General features: G+C 53.7%; 2 protein-coding genes and 1 long non-coding RNA gene across 4 annotated transcripts in view; 2 read left to right on the top strand and 1 right to left on the bottom strand.

Moving 5' to 3' along the window:
- LOC142924647 (uncharacterized) overlaps window positions 1–2,789 on the top strand; it is a 22,687-nt gene extending 19,898 nt beyond the window's left edge. For both annotated transcript variants that reach the window (XR_012941759.1, XR_012941760.1), the window contains one exon: window positions 2,095–2,789. This is a non-coding gene — a long non-coding RNA (uncharacterized LOC142924647). The remainder of the gene's footprint in view (window positions 1–2,094) is intronic.
- ISYNA1 (inositol-3-phosphate synthase 1) lies at window positions 2,141–19,755 on the bottom strand. The gene is made up of 11 exons (XM_032949746.2): window positions 19,390–19,755; window positions 15,487–15,618; window positions 14,767–14,928; window positions 14,391–14,520; window positions 13,677–13,870; window positions 13,160–13,309; window positions 11,474–11,692; window positions 8,637–8,801; window positions 6,225–6,338; window positions 5,517–5,740; window positions 2,141–4,724 (listed from the first exon to the last, which is right to left on the bottom strand). Exons 2-11 carry the CDS (start codon window positions 15,598–15,600, stop codon window positions 4,487–4,489), a joined length of 1,710 nt encoding a protein of 569 aa, XP_032805637.2. The 5' UTR covers window positions 15,601–15,618; window positions 19,390–19,755; the 3' UTR covers window positions 2,141–4,486.
- LOC116940251 (retinol dehydrogenase 13-like) overlaps window positions 19,689–19,802 on the top strand; it is a 38,446-nt gene continuing 38,332 nt past the window's right edge. Inside the window, exon 1 of the mRNA XM_032949778.2 lies at window positions 19,689–19,802. The gene's annotated coding sequence lies outside the window, so the exon portion shown is untranslated.

Here is a 19,802-nt window from a genome sequence, read left to right as displayed (position 1 = left end):
TCTGATAGTGTATGGCATTGTCTTTGAAACTGATTGGTCCACACCAGACAGCTTTCTGTAAAACCTAGTCTCAAAGTGTTCGTCCAGAGGTTGGCCCAGAAACTCAGGACACAGAGGGCTATTTAATTTAATTTAACACTGGCATTAAGACATTTAAATTGTTCATTATTTAAGGTAATATTTTATCTATAATTATTAAGGTAAAAAAAAGTATTCCTTTTCAGATGACATTTAATAATGTAAAGAAAATTTACTCGTTAGCCGAACGATTCAATTCGTTATTATGTGTTCTAAAAAAGGCAGCTGTAATCTTTTTTAAAAAGTCCTAAATTCATTTTAAAAAAAAAATTCGTTGCATCATTCAATCATTCATGTTGATGGTAGTCAGTTTAAACGTGAAAATTTACCAAATATCCCGATGTGATTTGTTTAGATAAATATAACCTTGTGTCCTGACTTTTGGGCCACCCTGTATATATGTTGTTTTATTTAATCAATATTTCTGTTTCGCGAAAATCCTGCATTCTTTGGGATTTTTTTTTGCAAAGCTCCACGCGATCCACCAAACTTTTTCTCACGACAGGAGTGTTGGCAGCATCATTGCCGCGGGGGTATCAAGCGCGGCGTGGTGGTGGTGGTGGATGTTGGAGTTGGTGGTGGTGGATGTTGGGGTTGGTGGTGGTGGTGGTGGATGTTGGGGTTGGTGGTGATGGTGGTGATGATGGTGGTGGTAGTGGTGGTGGCTGGGCCGGCTCGTTAAAAAAAAAAATGTATCGTGAAAAATATCGCGGACGCTACACCATCACTCGTGTTCTCCCCTACCCCAGACGCGTCCGGGGGGGCCTCCGATCGGCTGGACCTGAGAGCGATGACTTTGCAGCGTGTGCCGTTCAATTGAAAGTCGAGACAATGCGAGGACAGCAACGGGGATGGTCGTTTGCATTTTTTTTGGTGTCTGGGCGCCTCCGTTCAAATTAAATGCGGCGTGCGCTGATTTTTTTTTCCCCTTCCCAAATCCCATGTCTGTGTTTTCAAAAGCGCTGTGAACATTCCTCAAACGGCTTCATTTTTAAACCCGGCAGTTAGGGAGGGGGTAAGTAGAAAAAAAAACCACAACAGCCAACCACAATCAAGGCGTGCCGGCGTCTTTTGAGAACGCGCGCGAGTTTGCTGTTCGTTTGCTCTCCACTGGGTAGCGAATCCAGAATTCACAACTGGGGGGTCATTCTTGAGTGGTATCCCCCTCTGATAGGTGGTAGGGGCCTTGTCTGGGTGGTGGGGGGGATCCTCCGACTGCAGAACGTCTGCCAAAGCGAAGCCACGGTAAAAGCTGCTTCAATCACCCAGCCTCTTGTCCGCCGAGCGGCGCCGAGGAGGGCGTCACGGCCGTTCGGCAGGTCACGTGCGGTGAGGCAACGTGTGGGTAACTGCCCCCTCTTCTAAGATCCGAGACGTCTGCAAGAGTAGGCCAAAACTCACTCGGCAACTACGTCTCGGTTGAGGACCTTGCCGACAGCATTGGTGCGGAGCAAACAATTTCAGGGCTGCACTTGTCATCTTTTCACTCTGGCTTCCTCCTCCATGAAGCCATTTACTCTCATTCAGAGAATAATTTAAATTTCAAGGCCTCTGTCCAAACAAACCAATGGGGGCCCACCAGTGTTGACGGGTAATTCCGGGTAAGGCAGGAATTCTGCAAAAATGCCCGTGGGTCGCTGCAGCACAGGGTTGGGAGGGGAAACACGCTTCGAGACGCAAGCGGTGCTTCCCGTCGATTCCCAAGCCTGTCCTGAGTTGTGAGCATTCGCTCCCACCCCCCCCCCCCCCCAACAGGAGGGCAGGGGGGGGGGGTCCCCCGCATCGAGGAGGCGGCGCCGGAATAAGTGCGGGGTTTGCGAATCCCAATAACAACAAAAACAAACACCCGGCCACCAACAGCCCCTTGCGAGATTGCATTCGGGGCGAGACGATTAAAAGCCGCTCCAACGGCTACCGGAGAACGTGAAGAGAGACAGAGAGAGGAGGAGAAGAAGAAGAGAGAAGCCGAGATGACGATGCGTCCTAATGCTGCCCCCCCCCTCCCCCCCCCCCCAGACTCGCCGAGTGGAGATGGAACAAAGCGACGACGATGAGACCAACGGGAGGTGTTGCTCCGGCGTGGAAACCCTGTCGGTGTTTATTGCGACGTTCGGTCGACACACGATTGGTGGGGTGGGGGGGGGGCAGCGGGGGGCTTCACGTCAAACACAAAATTGCCGCTGTCGCAAATCCGTCGCCGTTCGTGAATAATTAAATACATAGATCCCATATCACAAATATGTCAAATGAAACCGTGCGTGCGATCGTCCGAGCCCCACCCCCGCCCCCTTGGTGTGCGCGCGACCCGGGTTCGATTCCCGCTCACGGCCAACACCGGTGACGGATTATCTGAACTGGTCCCGGGCCTCCCCTAGGTGGACTCGGCCTCAAATGAGTACCCGGTGCGGTGTGTAAACATCGCCACTGGGGAGACAAAGGCGGTCGGGCATGGCGCTGGCCAGCCCCTCCCTCCGTGTGCTATGCCGGCCTTCAAGGGTGCTACTCGCCAACAGCACTTGCCCCAACAGTCCTGCTAAGGCTATACGGGGGAACTGTCTTTGTGCGTACCCAACGCATCTTGTAAACCAAACCCATTGCTATCCACCTGCACCACAACGTACACGCGGCAATCTGAAAAAAAGACACCACACTTATAGGCACGAGTTAGATACACGAACATAAATGGTTTACTTATCGTGGCGTTTTTTTTTTTTAAAAGGACAACAGCGGAGTTCCTACGAAAGCCTCGTGACCAACTACTGGTCACGTTTGATGGTGGAAACGAACTCGTTCCTTAGTTTTAGCATTTAAAAAAAATTAAATATGAAAAAGTCGGTCGAACACTGCTCGATATAGTGAGGCCAATGGTGTGGGCCATTTGTAAAAAAATTACTTTAAAACTAAACTATAAACTATTTTTTTTATTTTACCAGGTAAGGCCCACTGAGCTATATAGCTCTTTTTCAGAAGTGACCTGGCCACAAATGATAGCTCAACGGAAGTGGCTTTTAACACGGAAATTTATAGCAGCCAAATTCCCTAAACGCACGTTGATTCTAAAATGTGGAGGGAAAAACCGGAGGACCCGGAGAAAAATCCACGCGACCACGGGGAGAGAGACATACAAACTCCAAATATACAGGCATCAGGGTCAGCATCGAACCCACGACCTCCTGCATTACCAGGCGAGGTAGTTCACGTCGGCACCTGCCAGCCCAGAAGAGCCGGCAAACACAGCCATCGGTGTGTCCGAGTAACAACCTCCGCCTCGCTCTGTTTTGCAAAAACAAACTTACCGATCATCATCTCAATCAGATACCGACTGGACGCCAATGAAAAAAAGTGAAACCTAACCTCCACATTTACAAAATGCCTCCGCTCGAGACGAACACCGTGAATAAAAAACGAACTGGTTTAAAACCCGATTGGTAAATGGGACACATTCATTGCCGATCGGATAGCTTCCGCGATACTCCAATGGGTTGATTTGCTGAGCATGCGTGTTACAGAGCTCAGATGTTTACTATGGTAGGAGTGTCGGACTCTGAAAGGCTATTGACAACGCTGCGGCCGGATTGGCAATGCTCCGTTTACGTATCATATCGTAATCGCATCATATCGTTCACGTATTGTCTCGTGTACATATCCTACCGGTCGTCACTCGATGACAAGGATCACCAATTGAAGAGGAGGATTGAAATTCTCGTCAAGTTTCTCGCTCGGCAAAATCAGAAAGGCCAACGACCAAAGTGCGGGGGATTCACGCCGCGAGAGCCGGGCGCAACGCGCCGTCTGCGTCTCCGGACGGACGAAGCGGCCCAAGGTGTCGCCGGTGAGGAGGATCGCTCGCGCGCAGCCGCACGGACGCTCAGCGGCGCGTGAGCAACGGAGGGATCAGCGACAACAAAAAGGTGCCGCTAGCGCCATCCACCGCGATCGAGATCCCGGTGTGGTGGGGGAGGGAGGGGCGGGGGACGCGGGATTAAGGCCGGCGAGGTTCGCTTCCAATTTTTATACAAATGTTGCTGTCATCGTCGCCGACGTCGCCGCCTTTTTTCCTCCCACCGCCAAACATTCCCCCCCCCGCGCGCTCGATTCAAACTGCGCTTTGGGCGCAGCGGGAAGAAGCATCCATCGTGCGGAGCGCGCTGGAAAACTACCGCTGCATGAGACATCGTAGAGCTGCTTTGGGGGCGGGTGGGGGCTGGTGGTGGTGGGGGAGAGAGGCCGGTTTCTACATTTGTGTCCCAGTCGGTACCGATCACGTGGTATCATCACACCGGTTCCACGCTCGCCTGCCGGGTGAACGCGAGCGCGGCGGGAAAGTTTCCTTTCGCGGTTTTAAAATAAAATGAAAAAAACGATCGCGTGTGCATCTCCCTCCAGGTGACCACCCCCCTTCCCCACTTTATTTCTCTCCGTTGTCGATTCCGTCCACGAGGAGTTGGGCCCCATTGCAGGCAACGCCGTTGCTCGCGTGGGCGAGCCCGTTGCTCGCGACCCCGTTGCTCGCGACCCCGTTGCTCGTCCAGGAGCTCGCAAGTTTGCCGACCTTGAGGCCGGTGCCCCTGGCCGGGCTGGGCAGCTCGGCTGCCCGCTTGTACTCCAGCTGCATGTGGTTCTGCGGGGGTAGCCCTACGCAGGCGCTGTTGGTGGGCAGGGGGGATGTAGGGAAAGAAACCGGGGCAGCGGGGCGGGGAAGGGGGGAGACGCGGTTAGGCGACACGATGGTTCGTCAGCGAGCGTCTGGAACGGAAACCGATTTTGGTTGCGAATTTGAGCTTTTCGTTTTCAACGTTTCAGTTCCTCGCTTTGCGCCAGGTTCCTCGTGCACGTCCAGGTGCGGACGGCAGCGGAGCCAGTGTGTAAATCGAGTTTCGTGAATGTGCGCGATTTGGGGGACCGCTTTGCATTCCATTCACCCGACCACAGATCAGCGATAGACACGCAGACTTAGCATTCCTACGAACCTCACAGATGGCCGGCCCTGTGTACAGCGCAACCTACAATCCCAAACGAAAAATCCGTTTGATTCCTGTTCTTACTTGGGAGGGGGGGGGGGTGGTTGTGTCTTCCTGTCCACCACCAAAAGACCGAAGAAATATCCCCGTTGGGGCCATATAGGTTCTTGGGGAGAGTGCTGTTTGCGAGCAGCACCTATTAAGGCCGGCATGATACACGAGGGAGTGGGTGACCAGCACCATGCCTGGCCGTCTTTATCTGCCGAGTAGCGATGTTTTTACACACTGCCCCAGGCACTCATTTGAGGCCGAGTCGACCAAGGGGAGGCCCAAAACCGGTTCAGATAACTGTCGCTGGTATTGAGCACGAACAGGAAATCGAGGCCGGGTCGCCGTGCTCGTAGCGCAGCGTTCCAACAACCGCACGACCGCTCACCAGACACCCACGCTCGCACGCACGAATGCAGACTCGCTCACCGGAAGATGTTCTCGATGCACGCGCGCTGGCGGAAGAGGGCGTTGACGACGGGCGCGCCGTGCGGCACCAGCGGCGCCTTGCAGAAGTAGGAGAGCAGCGAGAGCACCGGGTGGAAGGGCTCGAAGGTGGCGCCCGCGCGGCTGGCCTCGCGCAGCGACACGCGCTCGCACAGCTCCGTCAGCAGGAGCATGTCGAGCAGCAGCGGGCTGGCGAGCAGTGAGTCCTGAGACGCACGCGCGAGGACACGCGTTCAGTCGCACGGGCCGCCGCGGGGGGCGATGAAGCCGCTGTTTGTGTTTAGACCGGCGGCTCTTAAGCTGGGGTGCACGCACCCCCCCCCCCCCCGGGGGTGTGAGATATGCCCGGATTTTTGTGAGGAGGTGAATCATGGAAAGGCAAATTAAGCACGGGGCGTGTAAGCACAACTACGTCGTTTCATCAAAACCCTGTTAATTTATTCACGTTGTAGAAAAGATTACGATTGAGAATCAAATGGGCGCAAGGCTGCAGAGTAAAGGTTAAGCACCACTGGTTTAGACAGACGGATGTTTGACGGCACTCGGACAAACTCGAGGGGTCATACGGGGAGGGGGGGGGGGCGGAGGTCAGATGTTTGGCAGCGCTCGCACAGAACTTGGCGGAGAGAGGGGGGCTTGGGAGAAGCGAGGAATGGGGTGAGGGGGGGGGAGGACGGGAGAGGGCGTCACCTCGCAGGTGTTGTGGATGACCAGGGTGTTGAGGCCGCCCATCATGATCTCGGACGTGTATTCGTCCATCGCGCGCTTGCTGTCACCCACGTACGGCACGTACTTGATCACCACCTGCACGAGCGCCCCGTCCGACCGTCGCACCGCACGCACAGAACAAACACAGCATGAGCACTTGCAGCCGCCACCAAGTTGGGTGCTGCATTGACAGCGATACTTCTGTGGACAAAACAAAAAATGTGATTATTTTTAATTGATTCAGATGTCAATAACCGGAGAGAGAGAGAGATATAATTGTTAGATCCAATGCAAAGACAAAGATCCACCGTATAGCCTTAACAGACTGTTGGGGCAAGTGCCGTTAGCGGCAACCTACGAAGGCTGGCACGGCACACGGAGGGGATGGGTGGCCAGCACCGCGCCCGGCCACCTTTGTCTCCCCAGTGGCGATGTTTACACATCACACTGGCTACTAATTTGAGGCCGAGTCGACCTAGGGGAAGCCCAGGACGGGTTCAGACAATCGTCACTGGTGTTGGTCGTGAGAGGGTATCGAATTTGGGGCGCCGGATTCATAGCGCAGCGTGGCGCTCACTGTTACACCACGGCTTCCCTTTGTCTAGACCGCTGGTTCTTCTTAGCCTGGGGTGCACCCTGCACCACCTGGGGGGTGCGAGATGCCCTTTCTGGGGGTGCGAGACACGGCCAGATTTTTTGAGAAGGTGAATCATCGAAAACCCAAATTAAGCACGGACACGTAAGTTGCAACTACTTGGTTTCATCAAACCCCTGTGTATTTATTAACATTATAAAATATATATACACGATTGAGAACCGAAGGGGTGCAAGGCTTCAGTGAAGAGCCACTTCTCTAGATCCAATGCAGTCGAGACGTGCAAATTCCTCGTCAGGGATGTACGACCCACGGGGGGTTGGCGGGGCTAGGGTCGGTGGGGCGCCACGAGAGGGCGCTGGCCTCCCAGAAGCCCACCACGTGGCCCGTTCAGTGCCAAGGGGAGGCAGCAGGAGCAACAACAGAAGCCAATGGACCAGGGGGCTAGAGATAATATTTTTCATAATAAAGGTTGATTGTTTTTTTTTTCAAATATAAATGTGCCGTTAAACCCGCCCCCCCCCCCCGCCCGCAACCGACACAGAGAAATCAGTAAAAGTTTGTTCCGTCAAAAAAAATGCGACAATAAGTTGCTAAATTTCGATTTAAAGCTTTCGTGACTGCAAGGATTCATCTTCTTTGGTTCTTTCGGTAAAGTCACGTAGAATGAGAATAAAATAATAAATTGATAAAATAAAATAACAATAATATTCTCACGACGTTTCGGCCACAACGCAAGCGGCCTTCATCAGGTTAAGGGACGAGACTGTCTGGAGGACAGCGCTGGAGTCAGACAGTCTCGTCCCTTCACCTGATGAAGGCCGCTTGTGTTGTGGCCGAAACGTCGTGAGAATATTATTGTGTTATTTTATTTTATCAATTTATTATTTTATTCTCATTCTACGTGACTTTACCGAAAGAACCAAAGAAGATGAATAAGTTGCTACTTCGGCACACCGGTGTGTTGGCGAGTAAACCCACAATTGTGTAAATGTTGTGGGTTTACTCTCCAACACGGGGTACAGGAGCCAAAAAGGTTGAGAACCACAGCACGACACAACAAACTACACTGCACACTCCTATACACTCCACCACTATACCGAATTGAAAACGTATTTCTTCAGAACTGTTTTTTGTGTTTAGTTTGTCGTCCTTCCCCGGCACAGCACGGTTGTTTACATACGGTGCGAATGAACGAAGTTCAACACGCACACACACACACAAGATGAAGGGTACAAATCGGATCGCGCGCATAGCAGCGTCGTCGCCCTTTGTGTTCGAGAAACGGCTCGCCAGAAGCGGCCATAACAGAGCTACCTCCGAGACACCTTCTGCGAAAGATGTCCAACGTACAAAGACAAAGATCCCCCGTATAGCCTTAACAGACTGTAGGGGCAAGTGCGGTTAGCGAGCACCTATGAAGGCCGGAACGGTACCACGAAGGGGTGGGTGGACAGCACCACGCCCGACCGCCTTTGTCTCCCCAGTGGCGATGTTTACACACCGCACCAGGTACTCATTTGAGGCCGAGTCGACCTAGGGGAGGCCTGGGACCGGTTCAGATAATCGTCACCGGTGTTGGCCGTTGAGAGCGGGAATCCAACCCGGGACGCCGGGTTTTTGCGCAGCGCGTTAACCGCTACACCACCGCTCCCCACGCACACACACACACACATACCAAACCACCGACCGGGCGGTCACCTGCTTGGCTAACGATGTTGAACGAGAGGGGCTGGCGAGCGAGCGGGGGGGTGGGGGTTGGGGGGGCGAGGGAGGGGGCGGGTGGAGTGGAAACTTACGCAGTGGTCGGGCCGCTCTTCCGGCTGGTAGAGGAGGCGGTTGGAGTCCACCATGTCGTCCACCACGTTACTCTTGGAGATCTCCTTGGAGCGGAACTGCTGGGGCGACGACAGGTTCTTGCCATCGTTGTTGCCCAGGTGGTTGTAGCTCACGATGGATACCGGCTGCGGTGAGTAGGGGGGGGAGGGGGGGGTGGGGGGCAGTTTTAGTTTATTTTGGAAGTGCCCTGTGAGCTCAGGAGCTCTTCAAAATCGGGTTTCAGCAAACAAAAATCATCGGGTCCCTGGCAAAAAAAAAAAAACGTAACGTACTTGACAGCCCGCAAAAAAAAGTTGAAGTGCAAATAAAATATACGCGATGAAGGGAAGAAAAAAAAGGCAACAAATCACGTAATCCAGAGTGTGTTACAAAGTTAGATTTAAAAAGAAATAAAACTCAAGTGAGGATTGTGATGAAAGACCATTTTACAAATGGGGCATAAAAATGCAAGCGGTAAATAGTTTCCCCGACACAGGGCGCGCGTCACGATGGAGCTGTCCCTCTTCCTGCTTGTCTGTCCGTCTGTGCGCGCACGCGCAGACATACGCCTGCCTAGCCGCCCGTCCTTTAAGCCGTTTGTCTCTCTGGTCGTTCTGTCCAACCGTCTGTCTGCCTCTCCGTCCCACTGGACTTGTGCGGAAAAAATAGCCTTATAGCTCATCGTATTTCTCCAGCCTAAATAAATATTCTGATTTCATGTAGCCGTGTACCTGCCTCTCCCGATTGATTGTCTTGTGTCTGCAGGTCTGTCCAACCTGTGCCATCTGTCTACCCATTTGTCTGTATGTCTGCCTGTCTATCTGTACGTCCCAACTCCACTGTCTATCTGTACGTCCTAACTCCCTGTCTATATGTACGTCCTAACTGCCTGTCTATATGTACGTCCTAACTGCCTGTCTATCGACTGTCTCAAGGCCGCCTGCCTGACTGCCTGCTGTGTAGTTGTCGCCAGAGGGCGCTCTACAGCCATGCGTTATGCAAAGTTAAACACAAAAAAATGCAAACGCCGGTTCAGCCATTTCTCAATCCACCGTCCAATGACATGACTCCAAATTCCGTGGCAGTCATCAAGGGCGTTTTAACGACACTTCAGCACGCTGGTAATGTCGCACTGTAATATCAAACTCAACTTTAACTTTTAATTATGCTTCCTAATTTAATGCGCATTTAAATCTTTCAGGCTTGCATGATTTTCACGAGGACGACTGCCTGTCTGGTCTGGCTGTCGAAGAACGGCACGAGCATTAAACGGGCATTGGACTCTCGAGATCACATTGCAATTCTCCGCTGCAACCCTCTAAAAATCTTGACATTCCAAAAAAAAGACCCCCCCCCCCTCTGACTTGGCAACCACGTTCGGGGCCATCCCCTTCGCGAAATCAGGTCACCCTCGCGTTACCCCTGGTGGACCGCAGCCATTGGCCGGAGGCACCCATCACCTGACGGCCGTGGTCAGATGGGAGCCGGCCAATCGCCTTCCCTCGGAAGGGAGGGTCAGGGGGAGGGAGCGGCTGGGTTCGGGTCGGGGTTGGCGGGGCGGGGTGGATGGGGAGGGTTGGGGGCAGGGAGACGGACAGAGGCGGCTATGGGGGAACGGAGAGAGGGCCCCGGGGGGTCGTGAATGCTGATTGCTGCAGATACATTTAGCGTGACTGCAGCCAGCTGTCCCCCCCCCCCCCATGGGCGATCGACGTTGCCACAGCGCGGCCCACGACCGGCTCTCCTCTGTGCTCCTGGTCGGGATTTGTGTGTTTATTCAACTAAAACTATCCATCTGTGATATAGCGATCGTGGTCTATTTTTATGATGTTAACTTCTGGGGGGTTTTAAGATGTTTGTGTCGCGGGTCAAAATGTTGAAGTGTTTCGTGATGCAATTTGCATGAATGCTGCTCTTTAAAAAAAAGAGTATTACTATTAGTGGGGAGGCCTTCATCCAGCAGTGGATTGACCAAGGTTCGCGGTGATGTCAGTTACAGAGGCCTCTTCTGTAGATGCGATCAAAAATTGTATCTCCTTTTATAAATAAAAACTTAACAGTAATAACGCAGACAAATATTTACCCAGGAAAGCTTGCGAGAGTCTCAAGACTGCTACATTGGGATGTTTGGCCAATTCCCCGAATGAGGCAAATAGAAGTGACCAGAGAAAAGCCATCACATGTGGGAGGGATTAACACTCCAAGCCACCGCACGGATAGACTCAGTCCACAGAATACCCACTGCTCTACTGCTGTCTTCTGGTCACCTCGCAGCCGCCAGGTCCACACAGCACCCCTGGTATGCACTGGTGGTCACCCATCCAAACACTAACCAGGCTCAAAACCTGCTTAGCTTCTTAGATCTGATTGAGGTCCACAAATGATAGTTCAACTTTAAAATGGAGTTCACCATTGGCAGGCCAGGCAGGCCGACAGACACACACAGATGAGAGCAGGCGGGTGGACGGTATAAAAACAGACGTAGACAATAAAACTATTCAAAAACTAAGTAATTTCTTTATTTTACCGGGTAAGACCAAATGACCTACACAGCTCTTTTTCAGAAACGGACCTGGCCACAAATAATAGCTCCGTGAACTGGCTTACCACGTGGAAATTTACAGTAGCGGCCGAATACTTTCAACGCATGTCGATTCCGAACGTGTAGGGGGAAAAACAACGGGAGGACCCGGAGAAATATCCACGCGACCACGGTTGAGAGAGAGACCACGGGGACAGAGAGAGAGAGAGAGGACGCGCAGACTCCAAATATACAGCAGGCATCGTCAGGGCTTTGTCCCACGTGCCCTCCTCTCACCTTCATGCCGGCGCTCACGAGGAAGTCGACCAGCACCGACTTGAGCTTCGTCTGCCCCGACTTGAAGTCGTCTCCGCCGACGAAGACCCCGCGCTGCGTCGCGAGCTCCAGCACGCCCGGCACGAACGTGTTCTGCGGCGATCCGTTGATGTAGGCGCAGCCCTCCAGGATGGAGGCCACGGCGAACAGGCTCGACGGCGACACCTCCGACTCGTTGCGCTGCGCAGAAGCAGAAAACAAGCGAAAGGAAAATTCAGCGGGCCGCGTTCGTTTATCGCTTTTCGAAGTTTCGGGCCGATTATTCTTTGCTTGTTTCTGTTATCAAAAACCACGTGCCTCATCGGAGACGCCACACGAGATGAAGAGTAGAATCGTACGTCACGCACAGCAGCGCCATCGCCCGCTGTGTTCGAAATCAAGGTTGAAAACTCGTTTCTTTTAGAACTGCTTTGTTGTGCTTCGTTTGCCGTCCTTCCCCTCGCACCTCCGATTAGCACGGTTGGCCACGTACGGTGTCGAAAGAAGATCAACATACATGCGTAGGAGATGAAGGGTACAAATTGGATCTCGCGCACGGCAGCGCCGTCACCCTTCGTGTCCAAGAAACGGCTCGCGGAAGAGGACATAGCAGAGCTGCCGCCGGGATACCTTCTGCAAGGCCAGATTCCAATATTGGGTAATGCTCTATTCCATCCATTGTTGGACACACGCACATTTAATATAACCGTGCCAATCCCTAAATCATCGCGGACAATGCGGTATATTGCAAAGGTGATGCGTTCCAGCCATTCCAATAAGATGTGAATCTGTGCAAGAAAATACCGCTTGTTAGATTTTTTTGCTTCAGCAGGTTTTAAGTAAACGTGGCAGCGTTTTGCTTCAGTCAACACCGGTGAGACACTTTCGGCCCGTGTTGGGGCTGCAATACTGCAAGAGGGTTGTGCAACAGTCCCTTGCGTCGGTTCACAAATCAGACACTGCTAGAGTCAAGTCACCTGGCGGGCCGAGTTTAAACTCTAGCTTCGTGGCGTGTGACGTCTGACAAAGGGAGCAAAGTCCAGCGGTAACCTTACACAACGGGGCATTTTAAACAAATTTTGTAATTGGATTGCGTCCAGCCAGCAAGGGTGGGTATTTTGTGTGCGCGGGTGTGTGTGCATATCTGTGTGTGTGTGTGTGCGCATATCTGTGTGTGTGTGCGCATATCTGTGTGTGTGTGTACATATCTGTGTGTGTGTACCTACATATCTGTGTGTGTGTACCTACATATCTGTGTGTGTCTGGCGAGCAGTAGCGCAGCGATTAGCGCGCCGCGCTACGAACCCGGCGACCCGAGTTCGATTCCCGCTCACGGCCAACACACCAGTGACGATTATCTGAACCGGTCCTGGGCCTCCGCTAGGTCAAACTCGGCCTCAAATGAGTACCCGGCGCGGTGTGCAAGCAGCAACGCTCGGGAGACAAAGGCGGCCGGCCGGGCGTGGTGCTGGCCACCCCCTCGTGCGCCGTGCTGTCCTTCATTGGTGCGACTCGCTAACAATCTGTTATCAGCTATAGCGGGTGGGGGGTCTTCGTCTTTTAGCGAGGTATTTCCATCTGCCCTGATGTCCCTTGGGCAAGCGAAGATAAGCGAACTCCGGGAGCTGGGTGTTGGGGCGTCGGGTACAGGGAGAGGGTGGCAGCTACCGCGATGGACTTCATGAGGCTGTCGCTCGTGTCGTTGAGTCCCACGGCGACCTCGCAGAAGCGCTCCGTGTTGGCCGTCCACATGACGATCACCTTCTCCACGCCGCTCGATGCCTTGAAGTCGCGGATGTCTCGACGGAGCTGCTCCAGCTGCGGGCACACGCGGGACACGCGACGCAGACGCACGGACGGGTTCAAAACCAAACTCGCGGGCCAAGAGGAAGTGGCAAAGCAGCCCCGCGTCCTCGGCAAATGGTCGCTGTCGTTCATTCATGGAAAAAAACATTTGCCCGGAGAGAGAGGCCATCCAGGCTGACCACCACTTTTTCAAGGGAGGCCTTGGTAAAGCAAAGCAATGCAGTTTGCACGCAACGAGCTTGTCTCGAAAACAACAATAATTTGAACTTCGAACGCGCACAGTGTTCACTCGCTCTCTGACAGAGAGAACACCTGTCCTATCCGATCCGAATCGATCCGATCCGGTCCTGATGTTCCCATCCGGGGGCCCCGCTCGCACCTGCTCGGCCTTGGTGCCGGGGATGAGGTTGTTGGCCCGGTCCTCCTGGTTGGCGGCGATGAACTCGGGCACGTAGATGGAGGCGCGAGGCCGCAGCTTCTCCATGTGGGGCCGCAGCTGCTCCTGGAGGCCCCAGTCCAGCACCTCGGCGCGTCGCATCGCCTCCGCCAGGTTCAGCGACGAGATGTCCCACCCTGCGGGCGACACGGCGTCACGAGGCGGGACGAGATGGGGGGGGGGGGGGCGGCGGCGTCGTTGAGATTGCACTTTGGAAATTTGGGCAGTCGCGCTCCTGACAATTAAATCAGCATTAAACTTCACTCAAGGAAATTCGTCCGGCTGGCTCTGCGGCAGAGCGAGCGCTTTCGCGTGCGCGAATTCAAAATCCTGCGCATCATATCTCTCCGGGGTCGTTGATGAAACGAGTGCTGTTGTCCTATGGATAGACCCATCCTCGCCACGGCAATGTGGAATTTCCAGCGCTGGCAAAGAGCTGTAAAAAGGAGTCGAACACCGCCTCGATGCTAATCGTGAGCAGGAAATTGCGGACAGAGGGAAGGATTGAGGGAAGCATGGAAGCCAGGATGGAGTGAGAGAGGGGCAAGTCTCACCATCGAACACGATATCGTTGGGATGGACCATGGAAGGAAGGATGGAGGGAAGGATGGAAGGAGGATGGAAGCCAGGATGGAGTGAGAGAGGGGCAAGCCTCACCATCGAACACGATGTCGTTGGGATGGACCATGGGCAGGAGGTCCCTGAAGGGAATGAAGACGTCCCCTTGTGGTCCCGAGCCCAGCGAAACGGTCGACGACTGGAACACCGACCCAAAGTAGTTGGCGTGCTGCGGACACAAAAAAAACAAAAAAAGAAACAGTTTGGTCAAACGACTCCTATCAATCGATTAAAAAAAGCAATGATGCAAGCGTTGGATTGATGGAGATGGTGGCTGGCGGTGTTTGTAACGAGCAGCGCTGGAGGAATGACAGCGAAATTGCCACCGCGACAGAAATTCATGTAATGCGGCGGTGGTGGCGGCAGCGACGATGGCGGCGGTGGCGATGGCACGTGGGCGGCGTTGGCGGCTCACCTTGACGCCGGTCTTGGTGTTCCAGGAGAGGCCGAGCCGGTTGGCTATCGTGGCAGCCGTCACGGTGGAGCCGTTGTTGCCGCCCCAGCCCACGAGCATGACGCCGAGACGCGGCACGTGCCGGCGCGTGCGGAACTCATACTCCTTGGTCTGCGGAGAGACCTGCGGCGACACGAGCGAGAGAGAAAAACACACACGCGCGTTTGCTTCAAACGTCGTCATTAGCATCATCGGGGGGTGACACAGTGGCCAGATGTTAACTCCCTCGCCTGGTATACAGGAGGTTGTGGGTTCGATCTCGACCATAACACCTGCTGTATATTTAGAATAGTTCAGGTTTTTTTTTTTTAAATCGCTTTCGTGCTTATATTTATTTTAATATCGTCTACCTGTCTGCCCTGCTGCCTGCTGCGCCTGTCGACCCGTCTGCGTGTCAATGTGAGCTAAATTGTAAAGTTCAGCTATATTACAGGGTGCTTCAAAATTTTGTTACACTTATATGGGACTATCAGAAAGAAAAACAATTCTCAAAAGCGTTAAAAAAAAAAACATTTTTAAGCAACCTGTACAGCTTATTGGGCCTTAACTGCTAAAATATATTTTTTAAAAACTTTTTTTAAAGTTCGGTTCAGTTTTATCATCGCCACCGTCTCCGTTTGACGGCTCGTGAGGCCCGCGGCGCGACGACGGTTGGCGGTTGGCCGGCGCTACGCGACTCACGATGAGGCGTCCGTTGTGACGCGCCACGTGGCTCGTCTGGTACTGGTACACGGCCTCGATGTGCTCCTCCGTGTAGCGAACGTTCGGACTCTGCACCTGGAACATCTCTGCCATCGTTGCGTATTCTTAAACCTGCGCGCCACGCACGCACAAGGACAACATTCCAACCCTCCAGTTAGTTGGTAACACAAAAAAGGCAAAGGTTCGCCCGGTACAGCCTGAACAGACCGTTGGGGCAAGCGCTGTTAGCGAGCACCTACGAAGGCCGGAACGGCGCACGAGGGGGGTGGGTGGCCAGCACCGCGCCCGGCCGCCTTTGTCTCCCCAGTGGCGATGTTTACACACCGCACCAGGTACTCAATTGAGGCCGAGTCGATCTAGGGGTGGCCCAGGACCGTTTCAGATAATCGTCACCGGTGTTGGCCGTGAGCGGGCATCGAACCCGGGTCACCGGGTTAATAGTGCAGCGAGCTCACCGCTGCACTAACGCTCAGCGAAACACACCCAGACACAACTCGCGCGGACACACATGGTGACCTCTGGCTCTGAGCCCAACATCTCGTAACTCCGTGGCACGCTGTCAAATTGGCTGCGATTTCATCAACATTTTCCAGCTCTGCAATACCATCACCAACCAGTGTCTATGCATACACATCGGGACAATTACATCAGCTAGCGATGCTACTGGGAAATCCCCTTAAATATTATACACACACACAATACGCCGCGTGTATAGGATTGTAATGCCATTCCATAATCGATTAATCTAAGTATCGATTTCCCACCCCCCCCCACCCCGCGACTCGTTTCTCACTTTAAGCGTTTGTAGTTTTGTGCGTCACCCAATCATCATTCTAAACGCCCAATGTGCATATCGTTTGAATGTCGTTTGCATCTCATTCTTTTGCACGATGCGATGCACAGGTGGCGTTGCGTGGGACTGGCTGTATCGACTACGTGCACGCTGTTCATGGCGGCATTCAGCCAGCAGTGGATGGATCGTGGCTTATGACATCCACGACGTGGTATGGCATTAAAGAGATACCGACTCATAAGTAATGCAACCGTTTTATAATCTATGAATGAATGCCAGCGCCGCCCGCCCGTCTGCACGCGATACGTAGCCGGGGGGGGGGGGGTTGTGACGTCAGCACGCGCGATGCGGGTGACGTCACCACCGCACACTTGCCCGCCCGCCCGCCAGACAACAAAACTTTTTGTTACAAAAAATAATCATAAAACTGCACAGCATTATTTGTATGCCGCACAGTAGACGAACAACGTTAGCCTTTAGAGCATGCCCACAGATGCACCAATTGGCAAACATTAATTGTTGGCAGTGTTTGCCCATGAGCTATATCCACTGCTGGGATGAACGCCTCTCCAAATCGCGAACTCATTTCTCTGTAGAGCTGTTCAGAATGTTGCCCACTCCACCCCGCACCTCCGATTAGCACGGTTGTGGCTACGTACGATGGCGAAAAAAGTTTACCGTACGGTATTGTTGTAATTGATATGGATGCATTACCAACCCCCCCCCTCCCCCCGTCTGTTTAAGACCGAAGCAGGAGGCATATCTCCACAACTCTGGGCTGTCTCGCCTGATGATGCTGGTTGTACTTACTGGCGTGGCCACGGTATTCTGACTGTCAACGCTGTGCGCTGTACTCGTGACGAATTGGCCACGTTCTGTTTACTGTACGCGATCTAACCCTCCCCCAACCCCCCCCAAAAATAAAACCCTGTATTATGGATACAGGGGTACATACATCGCTAGCCCTCGCTATCCCTTCAGCGGCCTCGAGGGAATAAGGAGATAATAAAATAATACTGGTCCCCATCCAGAGATGCTGCAGACGAGACGCAATGTCGTGCCACTACTCTCCCGCGCTGTTGACGGCCAGTCTTTCGTCAGATTCGGCATCAACCCTTTGTCCTCTCCTTTCTTAGTGGCCACGATGACGTGTCCCTTGCCCCCCCCACCCCCGAATAAGCAACACCAATACCCCGGCCATTTGAGGCTATCACGTGAAGTGTCGAAGGCTCGCTGCTGACAGGAGGTCTCGGGACAGACCCAGCAGGTGGTCCATGGGTCGGCTGACTGAGATGACCGGGCAGATGCACCCGCTGTGACCTTCCTACTGTGTCAGGCTAGGTGCAGGAGGTCACGGGACAGACCCAGCAGGTGTCATGGGTTGGCTGACCGAGATGACCGGTGGATGTCCCGGGTAAGCGTCCTTCACGAGCCTCCTACCTCCATCAGCATCACCACCACCATCATCTCGGATGTTTCTCGAAGTTCAATAAACGACGCCTTTTGCTTTGAGCCGTGCGTCTGTTCGCCTGCTCTTAGCACTGCGTAGTACACCATTCCTGTCTCCCGGGTCGTACGGAGCGGCAATTGCGAGGGAAATATGTTTTAACGAGTTCCCCGTTTTAAATGTTTAAACATTACGCGTCCACACGGCGAACTGTACTTGCGACGCGCTGTAACGGGTGCCGCATTTTTTTTCTTTTAAAAACCTCCCATCACCGGCTTGTAGCCATCTCATGCAGGAAATCCGATGAGCCACGACGCTATATATTGTGCTTGCGTTACGATCCGTGGCGCTAGTAAGCGAGCGAGCAAACAAGCAAGGCGCAAGCGCAGTGGCTTGCCGCACACGTGGCCACGCGCACGATCCACTCTCCCTCCCCTGTCTCTCAAGGCGCGGGTGGACCGAGACGCGAACCCCGTCGTTACCTGTTCACGAAGCGCCGACGGAGAACGCCACCGGTTTCCGAGGAGCTCAAGACGCTCGCTTATCTGTGCACGCGCGCACTATCACGACGACGTTCCCCGTGGGACGCTCCGAACGAAGGGCACAGAACGAGCGGGCAAATGCCGGGTGGCAATGCGCGCACGGCCGGTGCTAGCTAGCTGGGCCCCCTGTGGTCACAACCAGCGGTGGTGAAACGCGAAACCGCCGGCCGGTCGAACGGGTTCAAGTGACTGTAAGTCGGTGGCTTGTGGGAGTGATGGGGGGGAGGGACGGAGGGAGCGCCCGGAGCTGTCGTAGGAAAGCGATTTGTGTGTCGACCCGGAAGAAGTTGTTCGGCTGTGACGAGTCAACAAACTCAACAAGAAGACCCGACAGGGAAAGGAGCCGACAGGGAGGAGCGGCCCTGTTGGGTCACAGCGCAGCCAGAAGTTGTCCGCTCGCCAGCGCGACCCCGCGTGCAACTCGGACACTGCTCCGCTGTTCTCCGATATAATTGTTTTATCCCGCTGTTGCCGCGATGCCGAGACGCGGCAGCTCGCGGGCATCCCCCCCACGACCTTCCCGGGCCTGCCTTCTCTTGCAACAACAATAGCCAGTTTTTTTTTTACAAACCCTTCGCCCGCCTCCCAAAAAAACTACATTTTGTCGCACCGCGGGGACTGATGCGCATCCACGCCAGGACGTACGGCTCCAACCCGAAGTGTTTATTTCGCCGATTGGAGGTTCCCCCATTCAGTGGTGGGGGGGGGGGGGTTGGACGTCTATGCTAATTTCTTAACGCAAGAGATATATTTTTTTTCCTACATATTATTTTTCACCAAAACGGTGGTCGCGGCAGGACTGGAAGAACAGAGAGAGAGAGAGCGATACCACTGGTCACAAGATTCCGGCGAAATGCGACCAGCGCGAAATGTGGCCCCAGCACGAGATGCGGCGGGCACGCGACAGAAAGGAGGTCAGAAAGCGGAAACGTGGCCATCAACATCGCGGCGCGTAGGCGTATTGGTCATACGAGAAAGAAAAAAAACACACACGAGCCGGCCTTTTCCAGGAATCATTGCAATGAACGCGATACATTTATTGCCCGTGCCCGTGTGTTGCCGTTGCAACGCGCACAAAGCGATGACGTCCAAACACTCACCTCTTGTCCGCTCCGACGAGGGCGGCGGCACTTTGCGAGTCACGAGGATGAATTAAAGTGGCACCGCTCAGATTTGACGACGCGCGATGGGTTGCGTGCAACAACAAAAACAAAGCATGCGACTGCAAGTGGTTCAGCGGGTGCAAAAAAAAAGCGCACGATGTGACCACGTCCCTTTTTAAATGGCTTTCTTGGGTTCTCCGTGGAGAGCGAGCAAACAGCGACGTTGACGGCTAAAACGAAATGCGCACAGCGCAAGCAACGCCCCCGGTTCAAACTTGCTGGCGACGAGTGCTCTCGACGGTGAAGACGCGTGCGTCCGTAGCTCCTTGAAGGCGTATCGAGCGTGCTGCCCGGCTGCGCGTCGTCCACCCTCTTATATAGAGTCGCGAGCTCGGAGTGGAAATTTACCG

This window comes from Petromyzon marinus, chromosome 1 (assembly GCF_048934315.1).
Source record: "Petromyzon marinus isolate PM22_M1 ecotype Great Lakes invasive population chromosome 1, UKy_Petmar_22M1.pri1.0, whole genome shotgun sequence".
In the NCBI taxonomy this organism is placed as follows: domain Eukaryota; kingdom Metazoa; phylum Chordata; class Hyperoartia; order Petromyzontiformes; family Petromyzontidae; genus Petromyzon; species Petromyzon marinus.
Note: the sequence above shows the minus strand (reverse complement) of the source record. Positions and strands in the feature narration are given on the sequence as shown.